We start from the raw sequence: 15,542 nt of genomic DNA, 5'->3' as shown, positions 1-15,542 counted from the left end.
TGACCTGCGTTTCGATCTTTTCTTAGCCATATGTTGACTATCGAAAACGTCATTGGGAGCGCTTTGTCAAGGCCAACTGGCGTTACTGCAACACTGACTGTGCACACTGTGTCGTCTATTGATGACTGTATAGGACAGAAATTCATCATATATTGTGTATATATGCAAGAATTCAAGGTGTAATAAGGTGGTGACTCTGAGCAATAAATTTCATTACATTTATTGCTCTGAGGCTAGGGCCAAAAACTAAGTAATAATAATTAGAAGAAGATTTGTAATTATTTTAACCTCTCAGAACCATTAAAGTAATTAATAAACGTGAAATTATTCTTATTTTAGGTCTATGAAATAATTTGAATGTTGTCAATAAGTGGTTACTTTGTAAATAAGTAAATTTGAAAATGAAAATTCGAAGATATAAAAAAGTCAATAAAAACCTTGGATTTTTCACAAACACATATGGATTCAGACAACCTTATCAAGTTTTGGTAGATGGAACATTTTGTTTTGCTGCATTGAAGGTGAGCATGTAACCAAGTATCATTGTTATATTTTTCAAATAATTTCCATACCACAAAAAATATTCTGACAACTAAACATGAATTCATGATTTTCAATGACAGTATAAATGCACTGATAATATTTCAGTAGTAACAAATGTTTTTAGCGGATTAACAGATCAGCACAGTTTTTATTGATAAAAAACTTGTGTCACAAACCTAACTGATCTTCCTAAAAATTTGTAAAACTCTGTTCAACAGTAATTTAGAATCATTTACTCCTTCTTATCTAATTAAGTCATGTCTCTAATTGAAAGAGAAACAAAATGTTGTATGTGATATCTTGAACAGATTTCCTATTTCTACAATTTCCAATGTAAATCATCATTTACGAGCTTTTACAGCCAAAAGTGAGTGTCTCTGAATAAAAATATATGTAAGAATAGACAAACAGATAACTTATTGTTAGTTCTTCATTATTTTGAACTCTACTTTTCATGAACTGAAGTCTTGATAGACTTAATGCATTACATTTCAGAATAAAATAAATATAGCCGACAATATCCCAAGGTATCTGCAGGCAGAAATAAAGCTGATCACTACACAATGTGCCATCATAGAAATGGAAAACTTGGGACCAAAATTGAATGGAGCTCTTCTAATTTTGAAAAACTATTCTTTACATAAATGTGGTCATGAAGGCAAGCCTATATTAGGATCCAAATGTTTTCTCTCTATGCTAGGAAAAACAAACATAGAACATTATATAGTGGCCACACAAGATCGGGATCTGCAGAGCATTGTTAGGAATATACCAGGTGTACCGCTGTTATATCTTCATTTGAAAACACCTGTTCTAGAACAACCTTCCGAAGCGTCTGTTAAATTTGCACAAGAAAAAATGCTAGGCTTGAGGGAGCATGAAAAGCTTTATTTTGAAAAACTGAAAGAGAAAAGTGGAATAGTAGATGAAGAGAGACCTAAGAAAAAGAAGAAAAAAGGTCCTAATCCACTGTCCTGTAAAAAGAAGAAGAAACCAACTATGAATACAACTTCTATAAAGGAAGGAGAACAAACTGTGACACAAAAAAAGAAACGTAAACGAATTAAAATTCCTAAACATGTGATTGATGAACTGAAGAATAAAAGCAGTTAAAGTTTCCTGGATTTTTATTTCAATTATTTATATAATCTTTAACACTTTGAAATACCCACAATCTACTATACATATTTCGTTTACAATAGTCTTCTATTTACTACTGCAATAGACCCGTTAATAAATATATTAAATCTACATTTCATAGTAACACACAGTTTATGTTCAGTTATATGTTTATCCTAATTTTCAATATACAGTAACATCACATTTAAAAATGTAAGAAAACTAGTAGTTCTTGGATGAAAAGCGAAACCAAAAATCGACTTGTCTACTAATGGCACATGAAAAAATTAGGAGATATGTGGAATTACTTAATAGCTGTCTTCGTTGGTAGACTAGAAAATGATTTGTATGAATGAACAAGAAACAATTTGTTGTGCAAAATAATTTCCATCAAGCGGACATTTAGTCCATTGTTTATTCATTTTAGTTTTAGATTATAAGCTGCACTTCCCTTTTTTTAATTCGTATTTGTATTGACAAAGTACACAATTTTATTGTCTGACTGGAAATATGTCATTGTTACACAATTATTTTTGTGAATTTCTCCATTTTTAATTTTTATGACTGTGTGTCGTTCGCTGTTTTATACAAGAAGTTATATTTGACATCTGTAGCATACCATGTGTTATAGGTTCTGCTGATAAAAAATTACATATGATGAACTTTATGGGTGGTACTGTATACGTATATTAAAAAAAATAAATAAAATATTGCGGTTGATCAAGTCATAAATTCAAGTCATTTTTGAAATTCAGCCTGAATTTTCATTGCAGAAATAATGAGTTAGTGTCTCTGAAGGCTGTAGCCATATGTATAAGAAAAAAAATATTTCGAAATGAAATCTCAAAACATTCATCCCTCCCAACTACCTACACCAGTGGGTTCTGGTTAATGCCCTCAGGGAAACAACTACTTCCCCAGATAAAACCACGCTGGATATTGAATTATATCTGCCAGATATTCAAGCAAGATAGATACCTCATTGAGGTTAGTCTTGTAGATGTTTTTCCTTCGTCCAGTAGAAGGACCATGCTGAAATTATTCCAGTAGACCGGTTTTGAGGTATTACCTTTCATTAGTACAGGAAAGATCCGACCCAAACAGCAAAGTGCCTGGAATTTCAATGTGGCTCAACTGCTTGTATGAAACCTTTGTCTAAGAGAAATAGTGTTAACTTGTAACAGCTCCATCTCTTGAACAAAGCCCCAAGCGGGGATGTTTCTTCCCTGCTTGGGAAGAGGTAATACCTCGAAGTCAGACTGTAGGTGATCTAACTCGAATAATTTCAGCATAGTTCTGGTGATGGATGAACAAGAAACTTTTGCGAGACTAACCTCTGTGAGGTAGGTATCTTGAATTTATGTCTGGGATATAATTCAATATCCAGCGTGGTATTAGCCAGGGAAGTAGTTGTTTTCCAGTAGGAATTCACCAGAACAGGTGAAGGGAGAGATGAATTTTTTGAGATCTGTTTCTATTCATACAAACAAATCATTTCAATTGTGAAAATATACAGAGTGGATTTCTTTGAAAAATTAGGATTCATATTGACAATGTTACAGTCTTTCTTATATTGTCAAACTCGAGTAATAAAAATTAATTCTTTTGATTTTTTAGACCAAATAGTTCCTTACAATATTATAATAAATGAGCACCTTTTATAAAATCTAATCTACTAATTACAAGTTTAAAGCTTAATTTTTACAAGTTCTAATTGTCGTTTTGAAACCAACTGGACTGCTGTTGAGGAGGTTTATATTGGTTGTTTCGCAAAAGTCCAAAATTAATTAATTTTGATATGTAAAAATCAAATCTTGCAATACCCAGATCCAGACAAAAATCACGTTTTGATTTCCAACAGTTTTTGAGATTCATTGAAATATTTGAGTGAAATACCAAATTCAATCCACCTAATGAAAGACATTCTCAAAAAGTAATACGTAATTTTTTCAAATCTGATTGAACTGAATAAGAAATGAGCTAGTTTTTATAACATAAATTCTTAATAGAATCTACATTATTGATAGTATACTTCGATACTTTTAGTATTTATTTATCATTGAAATAAATAACTGTACTAACCAAATATTTTTGTCTGAATCTTGTACATAAATCATCACAAATGAGCTTCTAATTACATCTATTCACTATAAGTATACTTATGCATTAATTATTATTAATATTAACAATTGTATATTGGTTTAGGATTTTCAAAGGATCATACTGGGTAAATTCGTCACTAGTATTTGGAACTGATGAAAAAAATGTTAAAAACATTTTTTATATTTTACATTGAGCAATTGCATGGTGCGGGGTGAAGATTCTCAATCTTCTTATAGAGTGTAAAATTTTTGTTTTGTAATTTCTAAAATGTAATAGGTAGAGTTACATAGTTTGTTTATCGGTCTTATTTGGGTATTTTCACCTTCCACAATCTTGAAAGATTAAAAATGAAATACGATAAGTTACTGATAAATAAAACATTTTTTATAGTAACTACTTATTCTGGTCGAGAGCCATTTAAAGAACACTTTCAAATATTTGATTTCAGTGACCAGAAAAGTCTAGTGTTGCTCAAACACGCCTTGGAGAACTGCTATTGAATAAATGAACAATGTCTGGAATTGTAGAGATCGATAGATGACACTAGAATTTGAAATAATGAATCAGTCAAATCAAAATATGCCTCTTTACCCAGAGACTTGAACATTTCATTGGCAAAGTCTTTAAAGTAAAATGTGTAGGTATATCTGTTTGAATCTGTTTGAAATCTGTTTTTCCGTTAACCAGCTTTCGCACCCCTACGAACGACAACCCTCAGAAGTCAAAACTTGTGGCGAGCTAAGGATTAACGAGGTCTTACCTTTTAACGTGTGATTGCTACCACGGAATAATGGAATATGGAATAATAAATCAACAATTACACATGAATAAAATAAGTGTATAGAAACAAATACATAAATATATATTACAGTGCTTTAAAAAGAATAATGAGGAAGGCAATGAGGCTGCTGACTCCCTGTCAAAGGAGGGTGCCGCAAGCAGCTTCATCGGGCCAGAACCTGTCATTGTCTTAAGGCTTTGCCAAACAAAGATTGAACACCTGGATGGCGAGAAGATTTATGGACTTCTGGCAGACTCTTACAGGATTGGTTCACTCCAAGGCGTTTATTCACCCTTAGAAGCTTGATACCAAACAGTTGTTGGACTACAGTAGGGATGAACTACGATGTCTAACAGGCCTCCTCACAGGTCACTGTCGTCTGAATCATCATATGCAGACTCTGACTGTCGGAAGATAGTGTGTGTCGCCTCTGTTTGGAAAATGATGAAACAGCAGACCACATACTTTGTGCCTCCTCCGTTGGGAACCAAACCAGATTTTCAAGAGTTCGACAGAGCCGTACTCGTACCATCTGAATAAGAATTTTTTTCAAACAGAAGTTTCTTTTTCAATTCCTAACTTGAAATGTACGTTTTCAGAATACAACTTGTATATTTACTACCCATTCCAAATCAATAAAATAGGAACAGAATAATGTTCCACGCTTATTAGTCATATACCCGATCACGCCATAGCTAAGCAAATTATTAACTAAAACTGAATAACTATGAAATTTTGAAGAAAGTCCGAATAATATGATGAGGTTGTATCAAACATAGAAGCTGATTCTAGTAACTTGCCACAAGTGGTTTTTGAAACAGTTGAAAAGATTCATTTGGACAATCACTACCTAAATGGAAAACGAAAAATTCACGGCAGTACCTTTCATTACCTCATTTTTTTAGATCGACTAAGGATAGTGATAATACCGTATTTTGAACGTAAAAGAGAAGATCTCTGTCTACAGCGAAGTATATAATCACTCCAGAACGTAAAGTTCATGAGAAAGTATACAGTTTAAATGTTGGAAGTTTATAACCTGCAAAATGACCAGTAGAAGAAAATTTATCAGGAGTCCGTATTTGTAAAATACCGTTAGGTATATTTTTTGAAAATACTTTGTGTAAATTGACTGCTTCGTCAAATAGTAAATGAATCCAAAGAAATAAGCAAATAACCCCAATTTGTCGCTTATTTCACAATTATTTCTAACCACACGCAAATTTTGCTGCAAAAAGAACGTTCAAAAATTTTAATTCTCTGGTGTCTCAATACTGTTCAAAAATTACCTGAAAATTAAATTGAAATCGAGCACTGCGCTATATTATGCCACCAGCTTTTCTCATCAGTTCCAAACAACGAATCTACCCATCCTTACCCCACAATTACAACTAATGGATCACAATACATTACTCAAACGTTTGTTTCGTTTCTGGGAATGCAGTACTTCTCCGCCATCACCGTCAGAACTTGCTCGAACTTCGTGTGTCTCTCGTACGCAGGCGCGAAGGCCCCCCTGCTGCCCCACAAGAACTTTAGGTGGAACTCCGTGCGGAACATGTCGAGCGTCAGCTCGTCCATTCTCGCCTCACCGAGCACGATCTCGGCGTTCCTCTGGTACGTCGGGCTTAGTTCGAAGTACTTTCTGGCAGTTTCCATGTGACTCAAGAGAGTACTAAGGCCAAAATCTTGTGTGTTCGACTCCCACATGCCGAGGCAGTTCTGCGCGAGCTGGTTCTGGTCGGCGGGCGCGAGGAAGTCGTCTAGGTTACGTTCTAACAGTAGAATTAAGGGAAGCAAATGGGGGATGGTGGTGTTCGGCGCTTGAGGGTTTGAGCAACTGTTCATGTTTTTCAACGTTGGGCGGAGTTTCGCTTCGAAGTTGAAGGCAGAGTCGGTGTATTTTTGGCGGAGCGTGTGCCAAGTGGTGTCCAGTTTCTCAATCTGTAAAATGAGAATATGAATTTTAATTGAGATGTAAGTGAAAGCGACAAGCTACTTCCCGAGTAAAAGAGTTTTGATCATATTATATGGGGTCACAAGGTTCAGTTCTGGGGCCACTTCTATTCATAACCTACCTAAACGATATAATTGAACTATTGCAACTTGATACATTACTGACATGCTCTGAAAGCCAACTTGATGAACTTATCAAAGAATCAGATGAGTCGAAAGTAATGCAAAAAAGAGGTTTTATAAATAAAAAATAAAATTGAACTCATACAATAATCAAGCCTATGATTGTCAACACACCTTTTAACAGTGGTATGAGCGTTAACTTACTGTGGATCACAACTGATGAAAAACTACCCTGGCATGAAATTTTACGCAATAAATTGTACAATATTTCTTTCAAGACAACTCTGAAGTGTAGTGAATAATGAACCTCTGAAAATGTATTTTTCATTATTTGTTACATGAATAATAGAATTATTTCATGGCAAAAAATATCTTGCTGGAAAACTGTTTTTATTTAATAAAAGAAAATCCTTAGTATACTGGGCCTCAGTATACTGGGCGATGCACCTCACAGATTACTTTTTCATAATGCCATAATGTCATTCTTGTGTTTAGATCTAGTGATAGAATAATAATCTATGATTCTCCAGATGAATGAAAAATAAACCTTAAGGTTTACTATCTGCCCGAAAACAACCTGTTACCAGGTCTTTGTCTACAAATATTTACCACCAAAACTTGAAATGTTTCGTGCCCGAATTGAAAATAAAATGATTACTCATTATTAGTAAAATTTCCTTTGATCGTTTTTCTACTGATTATTCATAAAATTTGATTGTTTTTCTACGTTTTATCGATTCATATGTAAGTTCGTACATATTATAGTACAATATTCGATTTCATAAAATGTATATTATACTGAAATTAGATATTCAACGAAAGTCATTTTTTGTGGAGGAAAAAATCAGTTTTTTTATCGACCTTTTTTTTGGGTAAAACACTTTTTATTTTTTGTCGGACTCAATTAGTTTTCGAGACATAGCCTGTCAAAGTTTGTGTGGTGTCATATTTTACCTTTTTTTTTAAGCAATAAACGATTGAAATTCACATATTCAACACATCTTTTTCCATATCATCGCACTTTTTTCTATCCCTTTTCATTCACTTATTGCCAAGTTTCTTGAAATTAGATTCAAATTCCATAATTCCTCACATGCTAACTCAACCTAACCTAACCTAACCCGTCCTAACCTAACTCAGTCTAACCTTACTTTAGAATTTTAAAAAACTATGTATCTTCAACATCCAAACTGACCTCCGAATTCTAAAAGGAACGTATTTTCTAATAGTGAAAATTAATGCAATTTATAAGAATTATTCAGTCCAAAACTCTTGAAACAACGTTATATATGTCTAAACATTTCAATGTTATAGGTTGTTCACGTTAAGAAGAGAATGACGTCACAAGTTACGGCGTTTCGAAGTTTCAAATTTTTTTGTACTGTTGATATGTTTTATTGCTATTATCCTTACTTACTTTTAGTATTTGTTGAGACTATTTCGACAATGCTTTAGCCATATTGAATATACGCAGGTCTTATCAAAAGAAATGATTAGTTCTGAAAAGAAAAGAAAGACTGACAGTTTTCGAGTTTTTTTCGATTCGGTAACGTCTGAAATTTTACTATCAGTTGAGCAACTTACGAAATGAAATGTTACTAGTTTCATTGTTGTTGAACGCATTTCAGTGGGAATTTTAACGTTGTTATGTTGGATATACAAAATTACCAAAAATGACGTCATTCTCTTAACGTGAACAGCCTATATTTGAATGCTTTTTTTTATTAAAATTATTTTATTTCACATTTAAATTGATATTGAAGACCGACGTAACGCACTTAAAAACATCTCTACTCATTTGCGTATTTGATTTGTCATACCTGCGGAAGACATAATCCCAGCATGATTCCACAAAAACCAAATAGATTTCCCAAAGCGGTTTTCGTATCTATCGCTATTTCTATCCATTTGTTTAGGGTGTCAGTTCTCTCTAACTCATCAGCACAAGTCAAAATCGTCACTGCAACCAATAATTTCAAACATTCTGTCCTGAAAATTAAACAAAGAATATTAAAAAACAACCAAAACAATGAGCCTTTTTCCTGAGAATAGTACAGCGAACGTGTTGCGAGAGGCAGCACTAGTAGTAGGGACAAACACGAACTATTCACATGTAAAACAGTGTTATTTACGTAATACTAATTTATTATTTAAAAATATAAATCTGATATAAGAAATTATTTTGTGCTAGTATAATGAAAACAAAGCATTGCTGTTTTAAGAATTGTACGTCGGATAATCGATATCCGGAAGAAAACGTGTTTTTTATACCATTTATAAAACCTCATATTAATGAGGTTAGATGTAAGAAATGGATAAATACTTCGAGGAGAGTGGATTTAACAGTGCAAAAAATAAATAAATATTCATATGCATGCTCTAAACATGAAATAAATAGTAAATTTTTCATAGTTAATTATTTACCATTGATTAGAATGAGATATAACCTCAATCGTTTATTAAACTATATTCATTTATTATATATTTAATTAAATTTATTTCATTACCATCTATATTTGATTCATATTTCACTCGGAAATAAATCAGAAATTCATAATTATTTTAAATTTCTTTTATTACAGTTTGAATCTACAGCAATATGAGATTGCAAAGAAGATGTCTTTCATTTATGAATACAAATAATCAATCAATATATTTCCAGTGTATATATTGCTTTTTTGCTTCTCAAATATGACAGTGACTTTTGATCAAAACAACTAAAAATCACCATTCATTATTATTATTATTTATATTGGATCAACTTATAGGCTTACATAACAACAGCTTCAGCAAGAAACGAGGCAAGGAATGACGTCTCATATAGTACTTCAATTAAGTATATATAATTATATTCAAATTAGTTGTACAAATAAATGTGATCCTCCCTAATCTTTATTTTCGTTTTATATATAGCTTTAAAAAAGTAATGTTTCAGCACCTACTTATAAAATTCGTAATGTAAACATACTTTCAATCTGATAATTATTTATGTTTCCATTTCATATATTCGTCTGAGAAATCTATTTTATGGTGATAATTCAGTGACTTACGTGAATCTTTTTCAAAACTGAGCAGACGAATATCTGTGCAACTATAATATCTGCAGTTTGCCTTCTAAGAACTAGCCAAGTTCGACACTGATGCAAAGCCCAAAGGCAGAAACAGATACCATGTTCGATACTGACGAAGAACAAAGACCGAAACAGATATCTGAAAGTTGGCACTTTGAACTGAAAGAGAATTCTTAATTGTCATGAAATCATTTTTTGCAAGTAATCTTTGTGTTGGGAATCACACGTTGAAAGGTAAGACCTCGTTAGTCCTTAGCTCGCACAAGTTTCTCAACTTCATGTTTCACAGAGTTTATAAGAAGACAAGCTACCATACCGGACTGTAACAAGTTGGAAACAATGTAAGTAGTTTAGATTTTCAAATTAGGCAAAAAATTCAGGCAAAATAGTGGTGAATACAAAAATATAAGAGTTTATCGAAAAAAAAAACGTTGTAACCATGTCAGAAATTACCTTTCAACTAAATCGGTCCTGAATTGATGTCCGTGAGGCAGTGCACAAAGGCTAATCCCGCTGACCAACTTCGATCCTACCGAATTGTCACCCTTTTTACCGAATATTAAATCTAAATCAGTCCTAGTCAAGTGGTTAGCTATTATCCTCGGCCCCAATTCAAACAGCGTCATTCTAATCTTTCTCAAAGCCTGCGCGTCCAGTGGCTTATTCTCACGAACGGGAAGCAACAAGGTTTGGAAGTTTTCCAAATCGAACCTGGAAGAAAGATCTACCCCCACCTGCTCCATTTGCATCAGCTTCTCCTCAGCCGCCACCCAGTTGATGTCGAAGCTCTTCAGCGTAGTGGAAGATTCGGAATTGGATAAATTGTACCTAGGGTTTTTAAGTATCACACCGGTATTCTTTGGCAAATCGCCAGTGTCTGTCGCCGAGCTCATAGCCGAGTCTCCGGACCCATTACCCGAGTCCGAACCGGAGGCGTGGTAGGAGGTAACGCGCTGCAGACCGCCGTGCGCAGCGAATCCACCGTCCAAACCGTACCGCACATCGATCACATCCGAGTCTTTGGATTCGATGCGCAGAAGGCTAGGAACTCGCGAGGGTTTCGGTGGAGGAGAGTCGGAAACGCCCGAGTCGTTTTCGCCGAAAAACTTACGCTCGGCGCACGGCGAGAGAGTCGAATCACTAGTCACTCTGCTGTTTCTACCTAACGTGTTCGCACTACACGACAGAGAGAGTTTATTGTGCGGGTTGCGCGGGAGGGAGTGCGAGGAGAACTTCAAGCCCGAGCCGACCGACTCGGCACCGGCCGAGCGCGTCATCAGCGGTGATTGGATGACTCCGTCGGCGCTGTTACACTTCTCCTGGGAGATCCTGTTGACCTCGGAGGGGGTGAGCGACTGGGACCGCTGTTTCTTCGAGGGTAGTCGGGGTGGGCCATCTCTGGAGGGGCGCGTGGGCGAGTTGCTAGGGCGGTACTGTGAAAGCGGGCTGTGCCGGTACTGATGCCCCACCTGTAACATATAATCTTGATTATGTTGTTTTGTGTTGTAGGTCTAGTGATATATGAATTCATTGTAACAGGAATTTTGATTGATTGGATTTTGATTACATCACATGTACCTAAACTTTACTGGCAGTTTTGGCCTGGTACCTAGCATATTCATGATTTTCAGATGTATTGGCAGTGGTTTGGGCTTTTGAGCCTCCATTCACTCATCTAGTCACTAGTGGGAAAACGAGTACGAGTACTTCAAAGGCTCTGGATATTTTATGAAAAAATTTCAACAATGTCTTGTTGGTGGGTTTTGTTGTCGTACGTCTGTTCACAAGTCCCTGTTAGCAAAACTCATCGGATTCTTGCCTCTCTATATTATAACCTTGTTTGAACATTTCCTAACATCAACATATTTCAAGTGGAATGGGAAATGAAAACAAGGAGTTGCAATAGGAAAGTCCACGAAGTCTAGTAGTTGTCAATTTCTACATGGAACAATTTGAACGACGAGCTCTTAGAACATTTGCTGGCCCGATCCTTCTGCTAGCAACGATATTTTAATGATACTTTCGTGATTTGGGGTTGCAGGGAAGAGGACTGGCAAAATTTCTGAAATAGGTGAACTCCTGGAACTCAAAAATTCATTCCACGATGGAGAAGGGAGAAAAAGAATCGCTTCTCTGAATGTATTAGTGGAAGGACGGGAGAATGGCAGATTGTTGAATATTGTATATGAAAAACGATCCCATATAGGATATTTGAAGAGAGACTCCAACCACTAGTCTCAACAGGAAAATGTATCTGCAAACTGGAAGAGCTAAAAGATTAAGTCCGGCCGTACACGGACCACATATGCAGTTGAGGCAACCCCAATATTGTGGTCACGTTAACTGCACTTCGCGGTTGACCCAACCACATTTTTGTGGTCGTCTTGTGATATTATATACCGCACTTGCAGTTGACGCAACTGACATCAAAAATTGAATGCTGTGAAAGCAATATGAGAAAAAGTACACCACGGTGTACGCGGTTGGGTACGACTGCAAGTTTGTGGTTAGTGTACGGCGGATGCCGCAATGACATCTCGGCGGAGATCAGCAGCAAGTGACTGCAGACGTCCGTTTTGACTTTTGTGAACGCCCATGTACGTGTAGTACAGTATTTCTTATGGGCGGCTTGAGTTCGCTGGAACGCGACTGCAATTGTGTGGTCGATCCGACCGCAAAATGTGGCTGGACCGAGCACGAAAGAAGCTGCCGCTATGGCCACAAACCCTTCAATGCCCAGAGGAAAAGTCTGGAAAACTTATTCCAAGCGAGCAATCCAGTTGAGGTTTTTTCAAGGATAACACTGATATTTCACCTCCGTTGCAAATGGAATAACCTCACCAAAGAGGAAAAGTGGAGTTGAATCATACATATTCCTCTTCCTGGTGAAAGAGAGCTCAAATGTGAAAAAAATTAATATCAGCACTTCAGAACACACAAACTCTCCTAAGAAGAGTCCAACCGAGTAGATAGGATCCTTGCTCACGATCCTATTATGAATGCGAACACAACAATACCTCTTTCAGTTTGCATATCGACCATTGGCGCACCGCCTTTGATGTCTGCTGCAGTTGCAGACGAAACGCCAGTCACACAATTCTACAAACCATGAATAATAAACCAGAAAACAGCAAATAATCATATAATAACAAACCGTTACGCACCGGTGTCGTAGCCGGAGACGTCATCCTGCTCTGCGGCAGCGGCGTGGGGTACTTGGTCGCGTAAAACGACAAGGGATACATCCGGTTCCGCGGCACCTGAATCCTCGCGCCCGATGCCGCGGTCACGGGTTTCCCCGAGCCCACGTAGAAAGTGATCAGGTCCGGGACCGTATCGAAGGCGTCGTCTTCGAACTGGAACTGCACCCGTTCGTACACAGTGTCGGGCTGGAGGATCAGCTTGTTGATGACGAAGTGGAGCGGGTGCGTTTTCGTTCTGCAGGTGAGGACGTAGTTGCCGGGTTGCGAGGTACAATCTCGGATGAGGAACTCGCCCTCTTCCCTGACGATGTCTTCGGCCCGAGCGCGAGGGATGGCGCCGTGGTACCAGGCGTGCGAACGGAGGTCTCTGCTGTCCAACGATAGCTCCCATTCGAGGGCTTTCTTGAGCTCGGCCGCGTTCATGGAGGGATCGGCCATGGGTTCCTGGAACAAAAAATGGTTTGTCACGATTTATTACACTAATTTCAACTAGTAGTATACAGTTATGCATGACGCGCGTCAAGAGGCAGTATTTTTGTTCTGGTATAGGAAACGTATTTTCAATATGTTCATTTTACATCAGAGGTTCCATTTCACCTATCAAATTCGCTTAAATTTGAAGAAGCAACTCTTTTTCTTGAAAGTTCTAATGCGTGTACTCTTCTACCTTCTACTAAGGACTGACGATTATCTTTTTCTCCAAGTTTAAGTTCCCGATATTCTTCATTCACATGCTCCTAACTTTGGCAGACTATAAAATATTCTTAACGGTTTTTTTTGAAGTATGTCAATGGGGAATAATAATAATGTTCATAATGTCAATGGGAAATAATAATAATGTTCTTGGGGGCGGTAGAAGAGTACACGTATGCTACCGGTATGAAATTCAGGATAGACAAATGTGCAACGGCCCATCTCAAAAGAGGAGGACGCGGAGACTACGGAGTGGATGTGCAGCTCGTAGATGGAGGATCCTGCACCGTCTGAATGCCGGAGAGACGTATACATACCTAATGATGGAACAACGCCACTCATAAGAGGCGACAACAGTGAAGAACTCTCTTCGCGGCAAGTATCAGCATAAACCCCGACAGATCCGGTCATCGGGACTGTCGGCAGGAGCTGTATCAACTCCTGTCCGTTCCACGGTTGTGCTTTTCCGGACAACAGGGAGGCCGTGGACTTTTGAGCTTGGAGTGTCTACATGACAGAATGATACTGGATGGAGCCTTAAAAGTCGTCAGGAGTTCTGATCCCACGCCCATGAGATAGCAGGAATTGGAACATTTCTCTTTGGGGCAGCTCCCCTAGCAGCTGGTGAAATCCGTTTATTTTTCGATACTGAACGAGATGATCACAACTCTGTCACCGAGTTGGAACCCGTCCAGCAAGAGGCCCATATAAAAGCCGCAGAGATCACTGCACTCCTGCGGCAACACAAAGATGAGTCAATGCAAGGGGATTTCTTCAACAACATTGAAGATCTTGGTATATCACAGCGCCTGACCTTCGCTTTCCTCAGGTCGAGTGGGCTGAAGTCGGAAACTGAAGGGTTCATCATGGCCTGCCAGGATGGTGTCTTCAACATCTTCGTCTACAGCAGTCGCGTGATCAGTATAGAGGTCCCGACACAAGGTGTAGGGCCTGCTGCGAGGCGACTGAGACCGTAATGCACTTGCTATCAGCATGTCCTGCATAGACACCTGCAAGACACCGGTGTTGCGCTACGCTCCGGGGGATATTGAATTCATTGTGGGGAAAGAGAAGTACCGAATTTATCGAAACTGTTCATTCTCCACCCTCAGGCTCATACAAGCTAATGAGCCTGACCTAGACTTTCTCGACCACCAGAGCAAGACAATTTTTGTCGTGGAAAATTTCAGCTCCAGGCGAGACGAGTGTCGTCCAAAAAGAGGGGGATAAACGGATAATTTATAGAGATTTTCTCTTCGAACTATGGAGACTCTATCCAGACCATTCTGTCAAGATGGTTGTTCTGATTATTGGAGTCCTTGGTGGAATGATGCCCTCTCTACTCTCGAATCTGCCGCACTAAGGCAGGAATCTTAACCGGACAAATGCAGAAGGCTGTCATTCTTGGCTCACTGCGCTCATTCAGGTCAAATGATTTTCGGACCCAATGATCACTTACCCCGCGCTGTTGGGAGTGATCGTTGGTTGATAATGCTGGCACGCCGTCCTAAATGTATCAGGGTTTCGGGGGATAGAATACCTATATAATAAGACCTTCATATCCTAGTGAATATTACACATCATCAAAATAATAATTTCATGTACTAGCCTTGTAACTATAAATCAATTTAATCATGAAACCCTATATAAAAAATCAACTGTTTGTTGGCTAAACTTATTTTTAGGTGATAATATCGCGTTGATGAATTCTTCGACATTATCCACACTGCCAAACTCTCAACCTCCTTTTTCTTTATTTTTTTTCTGTGTCACTCCAGATGTATCTCCAAAACCCACTTCAATTAAACAGTAATAAAACTGTTATCAGTTATAACTGACTGTAATTTATAAATTACAGTCATAAATTAAATATTATAAGTGTAATTTTAATATGAACTCGTGGAATTACATTCTATTCACAGAGCCGTATTTTTCTAACACGATATATGT

At 37.5% G+C, this 15,542-nt stretch overlaps 2 protein-coding genes across 7 annotated transcripts in view; one reads left to right on the top strand and one right to left on the bottom strand.

The window, feature by feature from the left end:
• Window positions 1-280: 280 nt before the first annotated feature.
• LOC111504142 (rRNA-processing protein UTP23 homolog) lies at window positions 281-1,661 on the top strand. Its single transcript, XM_023158637.2, has 2 exons — window positions 281-521; window positions 1,039-1,661. The coding sequence occupies exons 1-2, from the start codon at window positions 402-404 to the stop codon at window positions 1,654-1,656; spliced, it is 738 nt and encodes a 245-aa protein (XP_023014405.2). The 5' UTR covers window positions 281-401; the 3' UTR covers window positions 1,657-1,661.
• A 1,995-nt stretch (window positions 1,662-3,656) lies between these two features.
• Window positions 3,657-15,542, bottom strand: part of LOC111504143 (breast cancer anti-estrogen resistance protein 3 homolog) — a 141,772-nt gene continuing 129,886 nt past the window's right edge. For all 6 annotated transcript variants that reach the window (XM_074171012.1, XM_074171013.1, XM_074171016.1 and 3 more), the window contains 4 exons: window positions 12,861-13,343; window positions 10,150-11,165; window positions 8,446-8,614; window positions 3,657-6,490 (listed from right to left, as the gene is read on the bottom strand). In XM_074171012.1, the coding sequence (XP_074027113.1) occupies window positions 5,960-6,490; window positions 8,446-8,614; window positions 10,150-11,165; window positions 12,861-13,343 (2,199 nt within the window). In that variant the 3' untranslated portion in view covers window positions 3,657-5,959. The remainder of the gene's footprint in view (window positions 6,491-8,445; window positions 8,615-10,149; window positions 11,166-12,860; window positions 13,344-15,542) is intronic.

This window comes from Leptinotarsa decemlineata, unplaced genomic scaffold (genome assembly GCF_025532065.1).
Source record: "Leptinotarsa decemlineata unplaced genomic scaffold, Ldec_3_MD MMD2_tig00000008_RagTag_RagTag, whole genome shotgun sequence".
NCBI lineage: Eukaryota > Metazoa > Arthropoda > Insecta > Coleoptera > Chrysomelidae > Leptinotarsa > Leptinotarsa decemlineata.
Note: the sequence above shows the minus strand (reverse complement) of the source record. Positions and strands in the feature narration are given on the sequence as shown.

Bases quoted from the DNA above. Each gene is read 5' to 3' on its own strand.
- LOC111504142 (XM_023158637.2), top strand. From the start codon at position 402: ATGAAAATTCGAAGATATAAAAAAGTCAATAAAAACCTTGGATTTTTC. The intron at 522-1,038 runs GTGAGCATGTAA...ATTACATTTCAG, and splicing joins TTTGTTTTGCTGCATTGAAG to AATAAAATAAATATAGCCGA.